Below are 15598 nucleotides of genomic sequence, written 5' to 3'. Positions count from 1 at the left end.
AAACATCTCAATTAAAGATGCACTGCTGAACCTTTGTATAATTTCAGCCAGTAGTTTAAAAAGTAAAGCTCACGAGCCAAAAGTGGTCTCTGAGAATTGCATACTACGTCACAGACGGGTTGGTTGTTAAGCTACAAATAGGGCAAAACAGACGATGTTGGCTTAGATTGTTGAACGCATGTAAACTATCATTTGTTTATTGGATACATAAATCAATTTGCACATCTCAAATACATTGTTACTGTTGTTGGTCAGCTAGCTATCAACTTTTAGCCATATTAGCATAGACACGACATCAGTCAAAGCACCTCAAACAAGAAGAACATGATCGCCTAAAACTAGCTGAAACAAGCCACATACGTTTCACCAACATGGAAGCTTCTTGTCATTGTTTCTAGCCATCTGGCCATCCAGAAATCACAACACACTGCCTTCTGCCCCATTGAAGCGTGTGCATTTAGAGAGAGCTTGGTTTGTTGTTTTGAAATGCAATTACAGAATTGCAGAATCTCCACGAGACCGGTACAGAGTCTGAAGACAAAGTGAGGAAAATACTTAGAGAGACACTGAAGATGGGGCACAGGAAGATTGTGGTGGAGCGCACCCACAGGACTGGAAAATCCACCACTGGCCCAGGTGACAGGCCCAGGCCAATAATGGTCAAGTTACTGGTAGCAAGCTCAAGGTAGCTGTTCTGGAAAGAGCCAAGAACTTGAACTAGCTAACATTAGCTGGCTGGCGCTATTATTCATATCCCAGAGGCGTTCGCTTTTCTAGTTAGCTAGCTAACATTAGGCTCCTAACATTGAACCTGGTTGGTTAGCTCCCAGCATATTCAAGCAGGTTAGTAACGACATGATTTGGCACTGTGTTCGTTGTTGTTTGGCTGGCTCGTTAGCTAACATTACGTGTGTGATCTTACACATTGTTTACCAAGGTAGGTTAATTGTATACCTAGCCAGCTACATGTCTTAAGCTAAGTGTACAACACCCATTGAATATGGCCGGTGTCAGTAAACGTCTGCAAAAAAGCGTAATGAAATTGTTGCCAGCAGAGCTGGTTAGGCTGTTTTCATGTTATCCATAGGTAAACAAATCATCCACCAGAGGGACCACGTGTGCGCTCTGAACGCTCCGAGAGCGAAACGAGATGGGTGAGGCTAAAGCTTAAGAGTGTGTGAACGATGCTGAATGGGTGTAGACAAAGAAGAGCTCTTCACTAGACACTAAAACATTCAAAGGCCATTTTCTCAAAAGTGAGTTGTACAAGTATCAGCTTTCAAAGAATAATTACATTCCCATTGTTCCTCAACTGTAGTGTATGATATTCCATTTTGTAGCTCTGAGTCTCTACTTTTATCCAATGTAAAAAAATAAAAAATACACAATTTACATTTTTGCTCCCTAAGACCAAATCCAGGTGGTGAGTCACATATTTTGTTTTGGGGCATGGGGCCTAGAATCGAGCCTTGGAGTACTGCCTTGGTGACAGGTAGTGGCTGAGACTAGGGATGCACGATATATCGGAATCGGCCGATATTAGCTAAAAATACCAACATCTGCATTGGCCCGATGTGTAGTTTAATGTTGATATGTAAAACCGATGTTAAAGCTGACGTGCATACCTATATATAACGTAGGTAGATGACGTAATGACGCCATGAAAAATAGAACACTACACAGAGCAAAAGCAGAAAATAAGCGCACACTTCCAACAACTAAACAAATTCAAGTCGAGCAGTCATTTGAAAGAGTAGGAAAATTTCAACGAGACAACTCAAAGGCGAAATCCAACAACGCCAAGATAGTGGAATTCATTGCCCTTGACAATCAACCGTTCTCTGCCGTGGATGATGTTGGCTATCGCCGACTGGTCGAGCACCTCGAGCCCAGGTACACACCACCAAGTAGGTGCTATTTTTCAGATGTTGCCCTAACGGAGTTACATAGCATTGTTGAAACGCACATCCATGAGCTACTTGCTATGGGGGTCACTGCTATTAGCTTCACAACTGACATTTGGACCAGCGATGTCAGCCCCATGACCATGCTGAATCTGACAGCACCATGGGTCAACGAAGATTTCGTACTGATGAAAGCCTTATTGCATGCTCAATAATGTGCTGGTTCTCATATCGCTGCTGCCATTTCAATGGCATTTGAGAACATGAACACACACCTAACTCCAAATTTGCAAATGCGACCTGGCCAAGATAAAGCATAGCAATTCGACACATACAACAACACAGAGTTACACATGGAATGAAAAAACATACAGTCAATAATAAAGTAGAAAAAAAGAAAACAAAAAGTCTATATACAGTGAGTGCAAATGAGGTAAGATAAGGGAGTTAAGGCAATAAATAGGCCATGGTGACGAAGTAATTACAATATGGCAATTTAACACTGGAATGGTAGATGTGCAGAAGATGAATCTGCAAGTAGAGATACTGTGGTGCAAAGGAGCAAGATAAATAAATAAATACAGCATGGGGATGAGGTAGATAGATGGGCTGTTTACAGATGGGCTATGTACAGGTGCAGTGATCTGTAAGCTGCTCTGACAGCTGGTGCATAAAGCTAGTGAGGGAGATATGAGTCTCCAGCTTCAGTCATTTTTGCAGTTCTTGCAGTTCGTTCCAGTCATTGGCAGAAAACTGGAAGGAAAGGCGACCAAAGGAGGAATTGGCTTTGGGGGTGACCAATGAGATATACCTGCTGGAGCGCGTGCTATGAGTGGGTGCTGCTATGGTGATCAGTGAGCTGATATAAGGCGGGGCTTTACCTTGCAGAGACTTGTAGATAACCTGTAGCCAGTGGGTTTGGCGACGAGTATGAAGCGAGGGCCAACCAACGAGAGTGTACAGGTCGCAGTGGTGAGTAGTATATGGGGCTTTGGTGACAAAACGGATGGAACTGATAGACTGAATCCAATTTGTTGAGTAGAGTGTTGGAGGCTATTTTATAGATGACATCGCCGAAGTCAAGGATCGGTAGGATGGTCAGTTTTACGAGGGTATGTTTGGCAGCATGAGTGAAGGATGCTTTGTTGCGAAATAGGAAGCTGATTGTAGATTTAATTTTGGATTGGAAATGCTTAATGTGAGGCTGGAAGGACAGTTTACAGGCTAACCAGACCCCTAGGTATTTGTAGTTGTCCTTGTATTCTAAGTCAAAGCCGTCCAGAGTAGAGGACGGGCGGGCAGGTGCGGGCAGTGATTGATTGAATAGCATGCATTTAGTTTTACTTGCATTTAAGAGCAGTTGGAGGCCATGGAAGGAGAGTTGTATGGCATTGAAGCTCGTCTGGAGGTTAGTTAACACAGTGTCCAAAGAGGGGCCAGAAGTATACAGAATGGTGTCGTCTGCGTAGAGGTGGATCAGAAAATCACCAGCAGCAAGAGCGACATCATTGATGTATACAGAGAAGAGAGTCGGCCAGAGAATTGATCCCTGTGGCACCCCCATAGAGACTGCCAGAGGTCCGGACAACAGGCCCTCCGATTTGACACACTGAACTCCATCAGAAAAGTAGTTGGTAAACCAGGCGAGGCAATCATTTGAGAAACCAAGGCTGTCGAGTCTGCCAATAAGAATGTGGTGATTGACAGAGTCGAAAGCCTTGGCCAGGTCGATGAATACGGCTGCACAGTAATGCCTCTTATCGATGGCAGTTATGATATCGTTTCGGACCTTGAGCGTGGCTGAGGTGCACTGGGACTGTGGGATTCTAAATGGTTGGTAATCTCTTTGATAACATAGCTTTCGAAGACCTTAGAAAGACAGGGTAGGACAGATATAGGTCGGTAGCAGTTTGGGTCTAGAGTCACCCCCTTTGAAGAGGGGGATGACCGCAGCAGCTTTCCAATCTTTGGGAATCTCAGGCGATACGAAAGAGAGGTTGAACAGGCTAGTAATAGGGGTTGCAACAATTTCGGCAGATAATTGTAGAAAGAGAGGTTCCAGATTGTCTAGCCTGGCTGATTTGTAGGGGTCCAGATTTTGACGCTCTTTCAGAACATCAGCTATCTGGATTTGGGTGAGGGAGAAATGGTTGGGGCTTGGGGGAGTTGCTGTGGGGGGTGCCGGGCCGTTGACCGGGGTAGGGGTAGCCAGGTGGAAAGCATGGCCAGCCGTAGAGAAATGCTTATTGAAATTCTCAATTATAGTGGATTTATCGGTGGTAACAACGTTTCCTAGCCTCAGAGCAGTGGGCAGCTGGGAGGAGGTGCTCTTATTCTCCATGGACTTTACAGTGTCCCAGAACTTTTTTGAGTTTGTACTACAGGATGCAAATTTCTGCTTGAAAAAGCTAGCCTTAGCTTTCCTAACTGCCTGTGTATATTTCTTCTTAACTTTCCTGAAAAGTTGCATATCACGGGGGCTATTCGATGCTAATGCAGAACACCATAGGATGTTTGTGCTGGTCAAGGGCAGACAGGTCTGGAGTGAACCAAGGACTATATCTATTCCTAGTTCAACATTTTTTTAACGGGGCATGATTATTTAAGATGGTGAGGAAGGCACTTTTAAAGAATAACCAGGCATCATCTGATGGGATGAGGTCAATGTCATTCCAGGATACCCCGGCCAGGTTGATTAGAAAGGCCTGCTCGCAGAAGTGGTTTAGGGAGCGTTTGACAGTGATGAGGGGGGGTCGTTTGATCACAGACCCATTACGGATGCAAGCAATGAGGCAGTGATCGTTGAGATCTTGATTGAAAACAGCAGAGGTCTATTTTGAGGGCGAGTTAGTTAGGATGATATCTATGAGGGTGCCCGTGTTTACGGATTTGGGGTTGACCTGGTAGGTTCATTGATAATTTGTGTGAGAATGAGGGTATCAAGCTTAGATTGTAGGATGGCTGGGGTGTTAAACATGTCCCAGTTTAGGTCACCTAGTAGCACGAGCTCAGAAGATAGATGGGGGACAATCAATTCACATATGGTATCGAAGGCACAGCTGGGGGCAGAGGGTGGTCTATTGCAAGTGGCAACAGTGAGAGACTTGTTTCTGGAAAGCTGAATTTTTAGAAGTAGAAGCTCGAATTGTTTGGGTACAGACCTGGATAGTAAGACAGAACTCTGCAGGCTATCTCTGCAGTAAATTGCAACACCGCCCCCTTTGGCAGTTCTATCTTGGTGGAAAATGTTATAATTAGGGATGGAGATTTCAGGGTTTTTGGTGGTTTTCCTAAGCCAGGATTCAGACACGGCTGAGACATCCGGGTTGGCAGAGTGTGCACTAAAGCAGTGAGTAAAACAAACTTAGGGAGTAGGCTTCTAATGTTAACATGCATGAAACCAAGGCTTTTGCAGTTACAGAAGTCAACAAATGAGAGCACCTGGGGAGTGGGAGTGGAGCTAGGCACTGCAGGACCTGGATTAACCTCTACATCACCAGAGGAACAGAGGAGAAGTAGGATAAGGGTACGGCTAAAGGCTATAAGAACTGGCCGTCTAGCACGTTCGGAACAGAGAGTAAAAGGAGCAGGTTTCTGGGCTCGATAGCATAGATTCAAGGCATAGTGTACAGACAAAGGTAAGGTAGGATGTAAGTACATTGGCGATAAACCTAGGCATTGAGTAATGATGAGAGAGATATATTCTCTAGAGACGTTTAAACCAGGTGATGTCATCGCATATGTAGGAGGTGGAACAACATGGTTGGTTAAGGCATATTGAGCAGGGCTAGAGGCTCTACAGTGAAATAAGACAGTACTCACTAACCAGGACAGTAATGGACGAGGCATATTGATACTAAAGAGAAGCATGCGTAGCCAAGTGATCATATGAGTGGTTGGGCTGGCTGGGGACACGGCGATTCAAACATGCTCGATGCTAGGTACAAGGGCCGCTACTTCGATGCAGACAAGAAACAGGGTTTACGTGAAATGTTACAGACACAGATGGACAAGACGGAAACGGACACAGTGACAGTGCCTACCGAGGAAGAGGCGCCAGGGACAGACAGAGATGAAACTTCACTGCTTGACATGTATGATGAAATTCTGGTTGAGACTGAACAAATGAACAACGATATAGCATAGCAAGTCAGCAAGTGGCAACAAAATAACTTTTTGGTCAGTGTGTGTGTGTGTTTTTCAACAATTTAACTGTACTAGAATGCTTAAAGAGGCCATCATTTTTTTATCTGTATCTTTTTTTTGGCATGGAAAATATCGGATACCGGGATCGGCAAGAAGCCTAGATGTCAGAGTGTTGTAGAATAATAGTTAAGACATTAAAACTATGAAATGACACATATGGAATCATGTAGTAACCAAAATAAGTGTCAAACAAATCAAAATATATTTTATATTTTGAGATTCTTAAAATAGCCACCCTTTAACTTCATGACAGCTTTGCACACTCTTGGCATTCTCTCAACCAGCTTCATGAGGTAGTCACCTGGAATGGATTTCAACTACGTGTGCCTTGTTAAAAGTTAAATTTGTAGAATTTCTTTCCTTCTTAATGCATTTGAGTCAATCAGTTGTGTTGTGACTAGGTTGGGGGGGATATACAGAAGATAACCCTAGTTGGTAAAAGACCAAGTCCATATGGCAAGAACAGCTCAAATAAGCAAAAAGAAACGACAGTCCATCATTACTTTAAGACATGAAGGTCAGTCAATCCAGAACATTTCAAGACCTTTGAAAGTTTCTTCAAGTGCAATCGCAAAACCATCAAGCACTATGATGAAACTGGCTCTCATGAGGACAGCCACAGGAACGGAAGACCCAGAGTTAACTCTGCTGCAGAGAACAAGTTCATTAGAGTAACCAGCCAAAATAAATGCTTCAGAGCTCAAGTAACAGACTCATCAGCTGTTCAGAAGAGACTGTGAATCAGGCCTTCATAGTTGAATTGCTGCAAAGAAACTAGAGGTCGACAGATTAAGATTTTTCAACACCGATACCGATTATTGGAGGACCAAAAAAAGCAGATCCTGATTAAAGGTAGGTACACATTGGTGCAACGACAGCGCTTTTTTCGCGAATGCACTTGTTAAATCACCAGTTTGGCGAAGTAGGCTATGATTCAATGATAAATGAACAGGCACCGCATCGATTATATGCAACGCAGGACAAGCTAGATAACTACACATGGTTGATGATATTACTAGTTAAACAAGTGATTATGTTAAGATTGATTGTTTTTTTATAAGATACGTTTAATGCTAGCTAGCACCTAACCTTGGCTCCTTGCTGCACTCGCATAACAGGTAGTCAGCCTGCCACGCAGTCTCCTCGTGGAGTGCAATGTAATCGGCCATGATCGGTGTCCAAAAATGCAGATTACCGATGAAAACTTGAAATCGGCCCTAATTAATCGTCCATTCATCGTCCATTCCGATTAAATCAGTCAACCTCTCTCTCTCTCTATATCTATATCTATATCTATATCTAAAAAAAAAAATCTGGGCGTGGACTCTACAAGGTGTCCAAAGTAGTGATGCACCGATATGACATTTTTGGCTGATACCGATGTTTTCCTTGCTAAAAAACATACCGATTTAATTTTTAAAAATTAGCGCCATTCTAGTAGAGTTAAATAGTTCACACACACACAAACATGGACGCAGCGGTCTAAGGCACTGCATCTCAGTGCAAGAGGCGTCACTACAGTCCCTGGTTCGAATCCAGGCTGTGTCACATCCGGCCGTGATTGGGAGTCCATAGGGCGGAGCACAATTGGCCCAGCGTCAACCGGGCTGTCATTGTAAATAACAATTAGTTCTTAACCGACTTGCCTAGTTAAATATAGGTTACACACACCACACTGACCAAAGATTTATTTTGTTGGCATTTACGTATGTCCCCATTACCAGTAAAACATGATCAAAACCTATTTCGTTCACTTACTTGCTGTGCTGTTTCGTTGTTCATTTTTCAGTTGTTTCATTCTCAACCAGGATTTCTATGGAACGCCGTTTGGGTCTTTGCGTGTCAAATAACACTGTTTGTCGTGTCAAAAACACTGTTTGACCAATCAGGACCTGAATATGACGGCACGTCATAATTTAACGCGTTCTTATTTATTTTGCATAGCTATTACACATTGATTACACTATCACAACAATTCTTCGACACGTATACTATGATGCTGGTAAAGTTGTCTCTTGCACCTACAGTGCTGGTCATAAAAAAAGCTAGCTAGCTCATGGATGCAAACAATGTTCTTCCCCATAAACATAGCAAAACATCTGTTTCTGTAGCTATAGTTAGCTAGCTAACTATATAGCTAGGTGTCATCATCTAAAATAACCCTGATTTTATAAGACAGCTTTTATTTGAATAATGGAGGTCGGACCCATCTATGTGAAGCTAGCCACAATAAGGATTGGCCACAATAGTGGACTTTGAGGATAGCCTTCAAAAAAAAGTATGGCATTATTCTACTATTTGTATTCATTTGTATCACTGTCAATTACATTTTATTTATTTTTTGAAGGCAAATTCCACTATTGTGCCTAATCCTTATTGTGGCTAGCTTCACAGCACATAACCCGGTCCCATTGAGCCTCACTAGCCAGAAGAAGCTAGCTGGCTGCTTATAACGTTAGCTTTGGGTAACAGGGTTAAGTAGCTGGCTAGCTATTGTTTTCATAAACTGAAGTTCAATTTCAATAGGTGGACAACAAGTGGCAACCCAGCGAATACTTAAGGATTCCTAAATGATTTACTAAGAATAAAGAAAATGACTGCAGTTTCTACTGGTTGTTGTTTTCAGGCTGGTTGCATTAGTGCTAGCTAGGTACCAAGCTAAAGCTAGCTACCCCAGAAGTTGCGGTCAAACAAATTATGCTTTATTACCAACGCGGTATTGTAAACACGTCGTTCGTAGCCGGTGTTTGCTTATTTGCAGGCTTATTTGTACAGCTTTGAGAGTACTACTGTATCTTTTTTGACACGCAAAGACACAAACGGCATCCATAGTGTGTATGTTGTGAATCTAATATCAGTGACGCTATTACTGTGTAACTCCTGTAGGGAAACATCTGAAAAATAGTACACTTGGTAGTATGTACCGGTGCTCGACCAGTCGGCGAAAGCCAACATGACCCATGACAGAGAATGGTTGATTGTCAAGGGCAAGGTATTCCCTTATCTTGGCTTTAATGGATTTCACCTTTGAGTTGTCTCGCTGAAATGTTCTTACTCTTTCAAATGACTGCTCGACTTGTTGACTGCTCGATCCACACAGCAGACATTGTGGGCTAGGTCAGGAATGCTGTGTTGCACGTTGTTAGGAATTTTGTTAATAAATAGTTAAAACAAATTCTAGCTATAGATAAAACTATAACAAATTGAACTCTGCACGCCTGGTGAAAAGAGATTTGTGTTGTGGGTCATAAAATAAGCAGAAAGGGTCGTTAAACTATGGTTGGTTGAACTGACCCAACTTAGCCCTGAGGTGTTTAGATAAGGCTGTGGGTAACTTTTTAGGTCTTCCATTATCTTGAGTTGTCTGCTAAAGTGGTAATAAATTATAGTGAGCCTTCAGGATAAATGATTATATTGTGTGTCATGTGAGTGCCCTGTGAAGTTGGAATGAACTTTTGAACCTGTTTTCTATTTGTCAGGACAATGAGATTTATTCTGTAACCTATGACGTCATATCTTGTATAAAAACCTGTGTTTATGATCAAATGGCAGCGTGCTCCGAGAATAAACACTATTATCTAATTTTAATAAGACTGTATCCTGTCTATTTTATGTTAATAAGTATCTTACAAATTCTTATAAATAGACAGATTGAATTTAATTAATGAGTACATTAGAGGAATTATTTAATTCCACTAACAACGTGTAGCACAAAATTACACGTGCCGTCATTACGTCATGTACCTATGTTATATAGGTATGCACAGTAGCTTTGACATCGGTATTTAAAATGGGCGTTAAACTAGACATCGGGCCGATACCGATGTTGGCATTTTTATCTAATATTGGCCAATCCGATATGTTCAACGATTTATATCCTGCATCCCTAGTCGAAAGCGTTCCACAGGGTTGCTGGTCCACGTTGACTCACATGCTTCCCACATTTGTCAAGTTGGCTAGATGTCCTTTGGGTGGTGGACCATTCTTGATACACACGGGAAACTTGAGCGTGAGAAACCCAGCAGCGCTGTAGTTCATGACACAAACCGGTGCACCTGGCACCTACTACCATACCCCGTTCAAAGGCAACTAAATCTTTTGTCTTGACCATTCACAATCCGAATGGCACACACACAATCAATGTCTTAAGGCTTAAAAGTCTATATTTAACCTTTCTCCACCCCTTCATCTACACTGATTGAAGTGGATTTAACAAGTGACATCAGTAAGGGATCATAGCTTTCACCTGGATTCACCTGGTCAGTCTGTCATGGAAAGAGCAGGTTCTTAATGTTATGTATACTCGGTGTACGTGCTCCTTGTAACAAAGGTCAGCTTAGCCCTGCCCATGTAATAGAGAACTAAGATCAATACATTTGAAGTTCGTATTCAGTTTTGAATGAGTCACAATGTTTAGCGTACTTATATACTTCCCCTTTCTGTAATACACATGATTTCCAGTGTTCTAATTGTGACATTCAAGGTCGTGCGGGTTGATGGTCACTAGTTATATATATTTCTCATATTTGTGAAGGATTCGATACGCATCTAGATACTTGTGCTCCGATACGATACATTAACGATACGTTATATTTTGAAACTATTGGGTGCGATTCAGCTTGATTAGGGGAACAAATTGATGCATTTCAGTAAGATTTGATGGACTGCCATACCCTGTTCACTTGTCTCTTATCTTGCCCATTCACCCTCTGAAGGGCACTCACACAATCCATGTCTCAATTGTCTCAAGGCTTAACAATCCTTTATCCTGTCTCCTCCCCTTCATCTACATTGATTGAAGTGGATTTAACTAGGGACAGGATAAAGGGATCATGGCAGTCACTTGGAGTCACCTGGTCAGTCTGTCACGGAAAGAGCAAGTGTTCTTAATATTTTGTACACTCAGTGTGTAAGCTATATACTGTATTTAGCTGCCATTTATAAACGTTTTCATATAACCTAACAATGAGGGGGAATAAGTCTGCTTGAGGATAAATTCAAACTTGAGACTCGCCTGGTCTCCTGAAGTCCTCATTGCTGCTTCTCTCTCTCTTTTCTCTTTCTTTCTGTGTGTCTGTGCTTCTCTTTTTTTCTAAGTAGAGGCCTATAGTAGCTAGTGTATGCGACTTTGTTGCCCTGTATTTTTGTGTGAAAATGTTTTCACCACGCACTGTCGGTCCAGGTTATAGGCCCGATTTTTGTTTTCTATGTTGATTTGCCAATCCGGAGAGCCTTTCCTGAGACATTGTGCATTATATGTCCATTGTGCTGCACACAATTTTAACGTATTCTTGAATGATGCATGCCAGTATACCAGAGAGAAGGGACTGCGAACACACAACTCAAACGACGTTTCAACAGTATGAACTAAATCACTAGCCACTTTTTTTGTTCAAGGTCTGTTTTCGGCTAAAGATGAGTCTGTTTGCGTCTGCCAATTTATTGTCTATCTACTATCAAGACGATCTGTACCCAGAGCTTCCTGTACAGTTAATCTCCTTCTGTAACATGTTGAGAGCCGGCAATTAAGGAGAATGAGAGGCTCAATTAAAGACATTGCAGAACTGCTGTATTTGAAGCACCCCTTCCTTCTGTCCAGTTTCCCTGATGTTGCTACGGCAATCAAGCTGTTTTTACCATCCCTGTAACTGTCGCTTCTGCGGTGAGAGATTGTTTTCTAAATTAAACTTATAATGAACTACTTAAGAAGCATTAGGCTCTCGGTCTGATATGCGCTTTTGAACATCTGAGGTAACTCCACTCATTGCACTGGCGCCGTTGTGGCCTTGCCCTTGACCATGGCATTTGTTCACCGATATCCCCTTACTTTCAATTAGTGGTTTTTAAACAATATATTTTTCAATGCCTGCGGCACTTTTTCAGTCACACTTAGCTTCCTACTAGATATGATAACGTCAATTATCTATATAATTTTGTGGGAATTATTGATATATTAATATAATTTTTATATGTTAAAACAGCTTTCCATAAAGTCACAACCTTTTTGTTTTGACTTCCTACAAGCCTCTCTGGCTGGTGTTTTAGAACATTTGATGCTGTCCGATTAGTATATAAGGGCTTGTCCCCAGATTAGGGCTGACCCCAATTAGTCGACTGGTTGATTGTTTGGTCGTTAAATTAAATTGAAGGGGAAAAAAATAGAAAAAAATTGGCCGATTAATCGGTATCGGCCTTTTTTGGTCCTCGCATAATCGGTCGACCTCTAATATATACAAACAAAAGCATGTGGACAACCCTTCAAATTTGTGGATTCTGCTATTTCAGCCACAGCCGTTGCTGACAGGTATATAAAATCGAGCACACAGCCATGCAATCTCCATAGATAAACATTGGCAGTAGAATCGCATTACTGAAGAGCTCAGTGACTTTCAACGTGGCACCATCATAGGATGCCACCTTTCCAACAAGTCAAATTTCTGCCCTGCTTGCGCTGCCCCGGTCAAACTAAGTGCTGTTATTGTGAAGTGGAAGAGTCTAGGAGCAACAATGGCTCAGCCGCGAAGTGGCAGGCCACACAAGCTCACAGAACGGAACCGCCAAGTGCTGAAGCATGTAAAAATTGTCTGTCCTTGGTTTCAACACGCACGACTGAGTTCAAAACTGCCTCTGGAAGCAACGTCAGCACAAGAACTGTTCGTCGGGAGCTTACTGAAATGGGTTTCCATGGCCGAGCAGCTGCACACAAGCCTAAGATCACCATGCGCAATGCCAAGCGTCGGCTGTAGTGGTGTAAAGCTTGCGGTCATTGGACTCTGGAACAGTGGAAATGCATTCTCTGGAGTGATCAATCACACTTCATCTTGCAGTCCAACGGACAAATCTGGGTTTGGCAGATGCCAAGAGAACGCTACCTGCTTGAATGCTTAGTGCCAACTGTAAAGTTTGGTGGAGGAGGAATAATGGTCTGGAGCTGTTTTTCATAGTTTGGGCTAGCCCCCTTCGTTCAAGTGAAGGGAAATATTAATGCTACAGCATACAATGACATTCTAGATAATTGATTCTGTGCTTCCAACTTTGTGGCACCAGTTTGGGGAAGGCCCTTTCCTGTTTCAGCATGACAATGCCCCCGTGCACAAAGCGAGGTCCAAACAAAAATGTTTGTCGAGATCGGTGTGGAAGAACTTGATTGGCCTGCATGGAGCCCTGACCTCAACCCATCGAACATCTTTGGGATGAATTGGAACGCCCATTGCGATCCAGGCCTAATCACTCAAAATCAGTGCCCAACCTCAATGCTGTGTTCGCTGAATGGAACCAAGTCCCGGCAGAGGGGGGGGGGGGGGACTCTATATTAATGCCTATGATTTTGGATTGAGTTGTTCGACGAGCAGATGTCCACATACATTTAGTCATGTAGTGGAAGTTGAAAAATGTAGGAGCACAAGTAAAATATTTTGGGTAAAAATCCTTTTTTGGTAGTAATGGTGCAAGTATGACGATCATGAATCTGCGCTCAGTGTATTCTCCATGGCACTCAGGGGCCGTGGTAGAGTGAAGTAACCATTTCAGCAATTATCTAGCCAATTTAGTTTTGACCTCAGAAACCATGAAAGCAGTGCACGCCTGCACAGGTGCCTATTTTGAGCTTCTGTGAATTTGAGAATGGACCAGTTTTTTTTTAGGTTTTATCAAGCTGAGAGGAAAATATCTGTCCACTTAATTCACACTCAAAGAAGAGCCATGGGCTGAGAGCCAAGGTAGCAGAACCAGAATTAACCTCGCTCTGCACAAAACTATAGTGTGAAATGAAATGTCATCAACACATTTCCTACAGTGATTAAGGCTAGACGTCAACGTTTAGGCCTATTTGCTGTAAACAAAACAGCAGTTGTCAGAATGAATGAAAAGCTATTTCATTAAAGGACCAACAATATCATTTTGGGATTTTTCTTTAAAACAAAACTATAAGCTTACAATGCATGTTTAGCTATATTGAGACTATAAATAGCCATGAAACTCTTCAACCTGAGAAACATTGCCAAAATGCTTCAAATTCCACCAGAAAAGCTTTTTCAACAACACAGAACTCAAGAGGACCTTCAAAACTCAGAACTAAACGAACCAAGCCATGAGTCCTGAAAGTAAAGTCACACTGTCATGGCCTCCTCCCTACTCTGTGAATTGACCAAGTAAACAATAGATACTAATTCTGTAGATATACTCTAGTCTAGTCTAACAATCAAGGAAAACAAACCAAAAAGCTGATTACTCTCAGACCACTGCTGGTACTAGCCCCTTGAACTAACAGGACCATTGCCTTGAGACTCAGGCTGCAAACACCTGATTAGGGTAGACTGGCCCCTCACCACATATTACTGTAGTGATTGACTTTCCCTGTCCCAAGCCTAACCATAACCATTGGCTGGAAGCTTAAAAAAGGTCACTGGATCTACACTTAAAATCGAACAATCTCCTATCCTTACTCTGAACAGGACATTGCTGGCGAAATGTACATATAGGATGACAAATGTGTTAGACAAGGAATGGACATGACTCACAACAGATCATTAGAAGATCAAGCTAGCCATTGCTAGTTTAACAAAGGTCAACATAGTTAGCGTGGCACATCTGTAGGTATTAACATTACAGTAGCTGCCTAGCTAGTTAGCTAAACTTATGACTTTAATAACGTTACCACGGTCCTAAATGGCTGGTAAAAAAAGTGGCACTATTTCAGTGGCTATACTTGTCGAATGATGAAGCTCTTAAAGCATATTGAATAATCCATTGCAATCACTTCTATATCATCTTTTTGCAACACTACCAGCGAGATAGTAAATGCTCGCTAAGTAGCCAACTAATAGCTAGCATCAGCTAGTAGTTAGCTAGCTAACGTTAACTGGATAACGTTATATGCTACCTTGAGTAAAGCCAAGCCAAGGCACACCCAAGTTTTGGTCGGGCCACAATATCGCCCACAATCCAACATACCTCTTTCCTATCCTGGAGGCACTCAAGCACAGCCAGGTTATTGTTCCAGGAATGTTTCGGACAAAGCCTTGTCAAGTCCTCCCGACAAGCCCCCTCTTCCGCCAGCTTCCAGCCGCTAATGCGTCTACGAAGTGGCAGGGCCGCGAGTACTGGAGCTCCGTTTACAGCAGCCGGTACTCCGCCTGGATTTTGAGCCGGGATAACAACACTAACTGGAGGCTTGGCGACTCCATTGATCTGATATTTATCCTCTCGAATGGGATGCACATACAAAAGGATAGACATCAAAAGCAGGAGACAAGGAACACGTCTACAAGCCGCCATCTTCGGATAACTAGCTAGCTAGGATTGCTAGCTGCAAATTACGACTACAGTGATGGGACGTTTTCTTGCATACGTCTGCGTGTGCGTTGTTGGCAATCTCAGTCATAGATCTACATTTTCTAGAGTGAATCTCGAATTGCGGAAACAGATACGGTCCGCTTCGTTACTGTTTCTCTGTAATGCCTTCAAAGACAATGGATCACCATCAATCA

The 15598-nt window shown here is 42.5% G+C and overlaps 1 protein-coding gene across 2 annotated transcripts in view; it reads right to left on the bottom strand.

Annotated features, from left to right (window-relative positions):
• LOC129862687 (Golgi apparatus protein 1-like) overlaps positions 1–15479 on the bottom strand; it is a 51132-nt gene extending 35653 nt beyond the window's left edge. Inside the window, exon 1 of one of the 2 annotated variants that reach the window (XM_055934578.1) lies at positions 15063–15479. In XM_055934578.1, coding sequence (XP_055790553.1) covers positions 15063–15386 — 324 coding nt within the window. In that variant the 5' untranslated portion in view covers positions 15387–15479. The remainder of the gene's footprint in view (positions 1–15062) is intronic. The other variant, XM_055934579.1, reaches the window with a different exon arrangement.
• Between the last annotated feature and the right edge of the window lie 119 nt (positions 15480–15598).

The sequence above is a fragment of the Salvelinus fontinalis genome, chromosome 9, assembly GCF_029448725.1.
Source record: "Salvelinus fontinalis isolate EN_2023a chromosome 9, ASM2944872v1, whole genome shotgun sequence".
In the NCBI taxonomy this organism is placed as follows: Eukaryota; Metazoa; Chordata; class Actinopteri; order Salmoniformes; family Salmonidae; genus Salvelinus; species Salvelinus fontinalis.
Note: the sequence above shows the minus strand (reverse complement) of the source record. Positions and strands in the feature narration are given on the sequence as shown.